The 9,625-nt window shown below is 39.1% G+C and overlaps 1 protein-coding gene across 1 annotated transcript in view; it reads right to left on the minus strand.

Annotated features, from left to right (window-relative positions):
• Positions 1-9,338, minus strand: part of LOC146000240 (zinc finger protein-like 1 homolog) — a 29,075-nt gene extending 19,737 nt beyond the window's left edge. Inside the window, exons 1-2 of the mRNA XM_083137662.1 lie at positions 8,911-9,338; positions 2,630-2,741 (exon numbers count right to left, since the gene is read on the minus strand). Of these exons, the coding sequence (XP_082993788.1) occupies positions 2,630-2,741; positions 8,911-9,012 (214 nt within the window). The 5' untranslated portion in view covers positions 9,013-9,338. The remainder of the gene's footprint in view (positions 1-2,629; positions 2,742-8,910) is intronic.
• Positions 9,339-9,625: the final 287 nt, after the last annotated feature.

The raw sequence follows: 9,625 nt of genomic DNA on the forward strand, positions 1-9,625 counted from the left end.
ATTCAATAATTATTGTATAGGGTGATCAGATTTTCCGAAACGAAAAGCAGGACATCCATGGACATCCACGGGGGAAATTGCAGTGGTAACTAAAAGAGCACAGGGTCAACTGTAGCCCACTTCCGTTTTGGCAAAGAAGATTAGGCACACACAGGAGTTGTACTAAGTAGAAATTTTCAGCGAAAAATGCAGGCTCGAGAAGGACTTGAACCCGGGTCTCTGGCATACAGTGCCATTGCTCAGTGGTTAAAGCAACTCCTGTAATAATCTACAATTATTAACATCTCTATGCTGGGAGGAACCAGGCAACGTCGAAGTCTACTGTGTTTCAAAGGCAACAGATCCCGTTGGAGTAGCACTGGCAGAGACGATTCCACGCAGGTAAAACAGCGATAGCGAAAGATCAGGTGAGGCCAGTCCGGCTTGGTAGCTCAGTGGTTAGAGCAATGGCACGGTATGCCAGAGACCCAGGTTCGGGTCCTGGTTGAGCCTGCATTTTTCACTGAAAATTTCTACATAGTACAACTCCTGTGTGTGCATAATCTACAATTTGCATGGTAGGTTCATATACACAATATCACAAACAGAAAAAATGTACGTTTACATGTAATTTTTTACTTGCTTTAATCAAACTGGGGTTGTTTATCCACAGTACCAACTTCAGAATTATGCCGATTTTTTTTTAATCGACAGATTTCAATGTTTAACATAATGTAAAAGTGGTGTCAGCATTAGGAAATCACAAATAACGGAGATATATGATCCCAACGAATGGCCCAGGAAAGTTAAAACCTGCAATTTCGAAGTACTTTTGCCGCTTCTAGTTAGTAAAAACTGTTTGTATGCACACTAATATAGCGAAAGAACACACACAAAAAAATAACTATCAGCACCAAACCTAACAAAGTAAAATTATAGTTGCTGTTGTGGAAAGTCGTCTTGGGTGCTATATTCACTTGCGCGAAGCCTTCGGCTGTTCTGCTTCACAGTAAAGTAACTAGCGAAGGTAATAGACATACTTCACTTCACAATAACACATTCCTGAGAACTAAAATCAACTGAAAACATCGATAAACAACAAAATCTTCATAAACCATGCAAGATATTTCACATTCTCTATGGGGTACAGAGGGTCAAGGGTACCTCAAACTGTTCAAATATTTCACAGGGCCATTTACCTGAAAAGCCTTTCTATATATATAAAAAAAATACATCCATATGTAGGGTGCCAAAAAAAGATACAAGCAAATTTAGAACTTTTTTTAAAAATATATATGATCAATATGGGATTAACTATAACATCAAAATAAGAATTGAAGAAAAAATTTAATTATACAGCTACTTTATGTGATCAGAAGTATCCGGACACCCACCTGAAAATAAAGTACAAGTTTGGGCAACCCTCCATCGGGAACACTGGCAGTCAATACAGTGTTGGCCCACTCTTAGCCTTGACGACAGCGTTCACTCTCACAGGCATACTTTCAATCAGGTGCCAGAAGGTTACCTGAGGAATGGCAGCCCATTCCTCGCAGAGCGCCAAAATGACAAGAGGTATTGATGTGAATCAGTGTGGTCTAGCATGAAGTCGGCATTCCAAAACATCCCCGAGGTGTTCTATGGGATTCAAATCAGGAATCTACACAGGCCAGTCCATTAGTGGGACATTGTTGTCGTCAAACCACTCCCCCACAAGCCCTGGAGTATAGACGGATTCTCGGTTGTGTTGAAAGACACAATGGTCATCCCCAAAATGGTCTTTGACGGTAGGCAGCATGAAAGCTGTTAAAATGTCAACGTAAGCTTATGCCGTGACATTGCCATGTAAAGCAACAAAGGGTCAAGCCCCTCCAGGAGAAACATGACCACACTGTAACCCCTCCACCTCCAAATTTCACTGTCGGCACTACACAGGCTGGTAGATGTCGTTCACCAGGCATTTGTCACATCGACACCCTACCATCGGATCGCCACATTGTGTACTGTGATTCATCACTCCACACAACGGTTTTCCAATGTTCAATGGTCCAGTTTCAACGCTCCTTGCACCACACGAGGCGGTGTTTGGCATTTGTCTGTGTGATGTTTGACTTATGGGCAGCGGCTCGGCCATGGAAACCATGTTGCCGCACCTTGCGCCAAACAGTAATGGTGCTTGGAGTAGATCCTGATGCAGTTCGGAATTCCTGTGCGATGAATGATTGACGATAATGCTGTACAACCCTCTTCAACACTCGACGGTCTCTGGAGGTCAACATGACAGGTTGGCCTGCACGCTTTTGAGTTGTACACATCCCTTCACTATAACATTGGAAACAGTGGACAGAGGGATGTTTAGGAGGGTGGAAATCTCACACACAGAGTTCCTACACAAGTGGCACCCAACCAAATACCACGTTGAAAGTCTGCGAGTTCCTCAGACCATTCCATACTGCTGTCTCACACTGTCTGCAAACTACTGAGTTTGCTGACTATGTGTTGCACACGGTAGATGGCAGTACTGTGTCGCCCTCTATGATAAACACAAGTTTCGCGGTGTGCCCGTATACTTTTGATCACATACTCTTAATCATTAAGCTAACTGGAGGCCCTTGTGATGAAAGAATAAAATGTAGTCTATGGAACTTACGGTAACATATTAGTCTAACACAATCTCCATCTGCAAGCTCCCTTGAGCATAATTCACATATGGGATTATAATCACTATCCTGAAGCCATTGTAGATATGACTGAACAATGCACTGAAAGATACAAATAAAATAAATAAAATTACTACAAACATTTCAAACAGCACTGAAATTAAACCATATAATCCAAAACGTATATAGCAATTAACGATTAAAAAAAATATTATCTTTCATTTATTAAAAGTGCTAATAGTTATCAACTCTTATTAAAAACAAAGTAATAATTCTGAAAATTTATTTCATTGGACTGACCCAGGCAAGAATTTACAATACCGGACCCTTCTGTAATTTCTATGCTACTGCTTATACTCACGAAGTAATTAGTCGTGATGATTTATCTGAGGTTAACATGTTGGGGTGAGGTGTAGAAATTGTTCATTAACTTGTAGAAGTTGTAAAATAAGCTTTTCAATTCTCGCATTGATTCTCCGCATACAAGTATGGGAACCATATTTGTTGATATGAACAATTGACGTTCGCAATCAGTTACGCTGTCTACAGCATTGCCACACTGTTGCTTTCATACTTGGAGAGCATGGATCGTGTAAAAATGGCAGAAGAGAAGAACGGAAAGATTGTAGATTGTTAATGTTTCACAGATCTTTAGGTGGAGGAGGATGGATGTGGCCTAATTAACAAACTATGGGAGTGTGGAGGAAGTTTGGCAACGGTGTAGGGAGCATTCAGTTGTTCATGTGAGGAAGATGGCATCTTTGAAGGGAGGAAGTAATGTCCATTTTTTGTACGTTTTGCTTTGAAATAAGCCATTCTTTAGTCAGTTTCGGTTGGGTAAATATTGATACTACCGGGGCATTCGTTCATATTTCACATACACTGGTAGCCCCACGAACGATGCACACGTAGCCCCACAAACCATTCATGGTAAGGTTAGGTTACATTAGGCAAACATAGTCAAAATCTGGGGTCGAAGTAATGTCAGGAATATAAATTTCTTTCCTTAAGTATTCGAAACGATAAAATCTTGCGATAAATAATGAGCAATCGTGCATTGTCAGTTGCGATCACAGACCCTCTTATTTTGCAATTTCTACATGTGACTCCCAAATTTTAACATCAAATTCATGATTAGGAGGCATCAATTGAAGGGGTCCGCCGTATAACGTTGTAAGCGCCAACTTTTCCAATGTGGAGATTTTGTGGCAAAAACGGAGTATGCGACATTCCCCACCATGTGGTAAATTTAGATTGATGATATATTAGGTTGGTAGCACTGCAAACCTAAGTGAGAAGCGCGGGAATTCGGCTCTTGTCGCCGGAAGAACGTTGTATGCGCCAAACCGAGCCAAACAATGGATGCTGTGTCGGGCGTTACTCTGTCACCGGGTGATCAAAAATGCATAAATAATGGTAAAAAACGGAAAGTTAATGTTTCGCATTGGGAGGATAAGAAGAGGAAAGCTTTGAGAGATGCTGGCATGCCATATGTAACAAAGAAGAAAAAAACTGTACCCGGAAAACTGCCGCCAGAAGAGGTGAGTAGAATAACATTGTAACCACCACTTGTTGCAATACGTTTACGTATTGCGGGGTTCTGATCGTATTTGTCAGTGTTACCCTTGAATAATGTAGAGTCCGTAGACAAAATTGTAAGTATGCCTGTCTGTCGGCATCCCATTTTTCATTCCGGAACCATACAACCGAGCAAGCCTAAAATTGCCACAATTCTTATTTGTACCTGCCTACACCCAGGGAAAACTTGTTTGGGCAAAATATTTTTGCACCAATTTTGTATGTCATTTTTGTTTTATGGCTTTGGATGTCCAAGTGAAAGGGATAACGCTCCTTATTACGAATATGTATTATATTTTGGTTCAAATTTCAACGTTCCATTTTAGTGAAGATTAGTAGTTATATTGAAATATAAATAGCAGTATGTTGATTTAGAAATCGTTATCAGGCCAAATAATGTGAATACGCCTTTGTGTCTATTTAAATACTACCATCACTGCTTACTCTAATATTATATTATTGTATTTGTTTTTCAGGGGAGAGTTTGCTCTTGTCAATTCGAATGTGAAGACGTTGATCATGCGTAAATGTTGCAGCACTTTCACGACTTCTATAAACTGGATTACAACAAGCAAACAACATTTTTGGCTCAATCATGCATCAAGGTAGTCGATATTACTCGCAGTAAGTGAAGATATTTCTAGAAGACATTGTACTGTAGAGTATTATCTTCCAAGGAAGGAAAGTAATGTACGAATATGTCAAAAAATGTTATGCAACATTTTAAAGATCACACCTCGCCGTGTACAGATACTTCTTGATAAAATAAAGTTTGATAAAGCTTTGACTGATAACCGAGGGTTACACGGGAAACAAGCAAAGACATCGGATGAGACTAGGGAGCTTATTAAACATCATATTTCCTCATTCCCACGGCAGGAAAATCATTATTCAAGGCATGAGAGTAAAATACAATGTTTGGATGCAGGGCTAAATGTAAGGAAAATGTGGGAACTTTTTTGCATTAAACATCCTGAAGTTAAAGTAAAGCTTCATCTGTACCGTGACATTTTCAATTCTGATTTTAAACTAAGATTTGGTCTGCCCCGGTCCGATACTTGTGCATATTGTGACCGCTTGCACGTTTGTATGATTTCAACCAACAATGAAGCGGAAATGAGACAAATTGCAAATGAAAGTAACCTTCATCACATGAGGGCAGATCTTGCTTATAAGTCACTGTCAGAAGACACGAAAAATGCCAAGGAACACGCAGAAAACATTGTTTTATGTGTTGACCTGCAGCAGGTTTTATTTTGTCCAAATCTGACCCATAATAACGTATTTTATCAAAGGCAGTTGACCTGTTTCAATCTTGCTGTCCACAATCAGGGTAACAATAAAGCTATGATGTTTTTTTGGGACGAGACCATAGCCAAGCGAGGGTCAGCAGAGATATCATCATGTATCCTGAAGTATATACAACTACATTTTTCCATACTGAGAACAGGTGAAACACGCAAATTGACGTTGTGGTCTGACAGATGTGTTGGGCAAAACAACAACTGGCGCATGATAGCTTTAATGCAACACGTGGTTGTAAATGAGTACTTTTCGACTGTTGAGCAAAAGTTTATGACTACTGGCCACAGTTTTCTCCCCTGTGATAGGGATTTTGCTGTTATTGAAAGAGCAAAAAAGGGGAAAAAAGTGTATGTCCCATTTCAATGGGTAGAAGTTATTGCTAATGCTAGGAGTTCCGACCCGTTCGACGTATATGTCATGTGTACAGATGATTTCAAAAACTTGGACATCGTTTTGCATTCATTGGTCACCAAATCATATAATATTACAGACCATGTATGGTACCAAATCGTCAATGATGACCCGACAACATTACGTGGAAAAACATCCCACAACGTTCTACAACCATGGAAAACACACTGTTTGACCAAACAATCCAAAGGGCCAGCCAAGAGAAATCTTCCCCCAGTAAAAGTGGCTGCTTTTCCCAACCTGTACGAAGGTCGTCTCCCTATAAAGGCTGCCAAAAAGAAAGATTTGGATGATATGTGTCAGTATCTTCCACGAGAATTTGTTTCCTTTTACCAAGAACTTGAAGTTGAGTAATGGAAATGTTAACCCACAAGAAAATGTATTATCCTCATTTAACATTATGTTATACTTTTGTAAACCATTTTTGTACTTTTATCTACTATTGCTTTACTTGTATCATAAAATGAGTTATTGACAGGAATACTGTGGTACGTTTTTCATTCCTGCCCCGTCCCTAGTTAAGCGACACAAGCTAGTTCGGGGTGTAACGTTGTAAGTGCCAGTCGCTTACAACGTTGTTACCTCATTACATGGTGTAAAAAGCTCTCTAACGCATTAATGGCTTATTGCAATGAATTTTTCTTTTGGGTTTTATGTTTATTTCAATACGAACTATACATTCTAGCTGAAAAAAGTTCGAAACAAACGCCCATGTATTCTACAAATGTTTTTGCTCATTTCTGAAAAATCACTTTTTTGTCACTTAGCTACAACGTTATACAGCGGACCCCTTCAATTATAGAGTATGCGAAATATTACAAAAATCGGGGAGCGATCCGGTATTGTAAATTCACTCCCTGAACCATTTGACACTTTTGTAAATAGAGTCCATAATAATAATTCAATTTGTGATTGATTTGTTGTCTTAAGTCCACTTTATACACAGAAAGGCTAACTGGGACTGGACCTACAGTTTAAAGTGGGAACTGAACCACTGTGAAATGTGCCTCCACCAGGTACCGAACAAATTCAATTTTTGATATTGTATGAAGAATATATATGACACAAGAACGACGACTGACACCAAATGGTGTGTACCAGATTGAGCTATTTTCATGAGAATTTTTCTGATGAAAATAGCTCAAGTACTTTTACTATCATATTCCACACGTTGTAAGTAATTGTAAGTTAAACCACTCACAGTAACCGCAAAGATTTGATTGAATTGTGTTTTAAGTCCACTTTATGCACAGTAAGGCTAATCGGGACTGGACCTACAGTTTAAAGTGGGATCCGCACCCCTTGTGCCTCCACTGGGTATCGAACCTGGGACCCCTTCATTACAAGAAGGGGACGCTACCACTGTGGCATCGGGGAGGCCCTAGTAACCACAAAGAATAACATGGAAAAATAAATATGTTGATTCTTTAAGGTGGCATTTCGCTTTTTTCCCGAAAAAAAAAATTCAATTTTTCACAGTAATTATTGTTCTTTCTTTTTCCGCTTCTGTAACACACAATATGGCGGGCACACCTTGAGTCGGGCCGTGGATTATGTGGGTATGCGGTGTTTCCAACCTTCATAACCGAAAAATACCTGAATAGTCCCACAAAACATTGACGGATAGCCCCAAAAACCATTGATGTACAGCCCCAAAAACCATTTCCGGCAAGGTTAGGTTAGGTTAGGCAAGGATAGCTAAAATTTTGGTAAATATGCGATATCACCCGGACGGATTTATTCAAATTTACAGGAGAAAGTACTTATTGAAATGAGTTTCTTTAGCATTCTGGACGTTCTTGGAGGTATTTTCTTTCACGGGAAACTAAAAACTTTGTATTTGAATGCTGCCAAACAAGAATTAATCACTTTTTACGTAAGAAACTTGCATTGCCTGCCATATTATGCCATTGTTTCCATTGTGTGCGTGCAGATGGCGAGAGCGTCGAAAGTCACACGGTCTCGTCAGTGTTTCCAAATGTGCATTTTTTATGAGAATATTTTTTTTAACTATGCTTACCTAACCTAACCCAACCTAACCTTGCCAGAAATGGTTTTTGGGGCTATCGTGAATGGTTTTTGGGGCTAACGTGAATGATTTTTTGGGGCTATTGTGAATGGTTTTTGGGGCTATTTAGCAATGGTTTGTGGGGCTATCGTGAATGGTTTTTTTGGGCTATCCGTCAGTGGTTTGTGATGACATAATGAACACGAAAGTGGGTATTTTTCGGTTAAGAAGGTTGAAACACTGCATACCCACTCCAAAACGACAAAACACAAGCACGGCGTGATGATCCATGACGAGTGCATGTCATATTGTCTGTTACCCAAGCGGAACAAGGAAGACAAATAATCACTCGTAATATGAAAAGTTGACACTATTTTATGGAATAAGACATAACTTCACCTTAAAGAATGTTCCGCAATGCAGAAAAGGTAAGTACCAGTGGTAAAATTAAGGAAATAATGAGTTAAGGCGTTATCGCATATTTACCAAAATTTTGTTAGTAAAACAATGCGATACAGCTTTAAAAAAAGTATCACCTTCACTTGTTGCAAAAGAACGGTGTGGTTGGAAACACTGACAGGGGGTTACGTCATGAAACGTACAGAACATCCAGTTTACGTAGAGGAAGCAACGGTCATTGTGCGTTGGAGAGATATTTTTCTTCAAAAATACATGAATTCCTGGTCGAATATATTGCACGATGGAAGAAAATACCTCCACGAACTTTTAATCCAACATTAACTAATATTTGGAGATATTTGTCATATTTTACTTACAGCTGTTTTGGTTTGCTTTGGTGCAATGAAGGTTTTGGGGAACTCTCGGGGAATTAACATGTAACGAAAAAAAATGCATTTTGGCAATCGAAATTAATGATGCCATAGATTCACAAATTGCCTGTAAATTCCCAATGTAAACATGTCACTATCTTGCTCCTAATATTTTTATTTAAATAAAATGAACACTTACTTTTGGATGATTTGTAACCATACAATGTTCGCATACATTCACTCGATGTTCGAAACAGAACTGGTTCGTTACTCTCCTTTTTGGGCACTTGCACAAACCCATGGTGTGAAAATCAAATTACAAGACAATCAATTGATCTTTTCATGTTCAATTTCAGGAGTTCCCTTACTTTTCACCTTGGATCCTTATATATAGATAACATCGCCACGTAACAACATTCTTCGAAACAGGGACGGAATATTACTCCTCCCGAAACTATATTTATAACATGGCCGTAAGGCAAGCGCTTATATGCGTTGACCTTCTATAGGTTAAATATTGAATTACTGTATATACTTGAACTGATAATATTTGAATATCTCAGTTACAGATGTTGTAATTGATATAACTTCAACACAGACCATAATCCAGAAATTATTTTACACATGACAGTGATGTGAAGGTGACGCATTTATTTACATTTTTAACTTCATTCCAGACAGATTTTTACAATATTTTTAGAGAACATTCGAAATTACTGACTGCCCGTGCCCGGGATCCAAATAAATTGGAAAGTTACTTCTCAAATTCAAACTCGGGACGGGAAGGAGGTATCCCACCCCCCCTTTCCCCAATAGTACCCTATCCAACCTTTCAAATCATATCAGAGTGTACAATCTGAACGGAAAGAAATTAATATGCATACGAAGAGCACTGGTACTGTTGTTACCGTGAA

Source organism: Lepisma saccharinum, chromosome 16 (genome assembly GCF_977018435.1).
Source record: "Lepisma saccharinum chromosome 16, izLepSacc3.1, whole genome shotgun sequence".
NCBI classification, from domain to species: Eukaryota; Metazoa; Arthropoda; class Insecta; order Zygentoma; family Lepismatidae; genus Lepisma; species Lepisma saccharinum.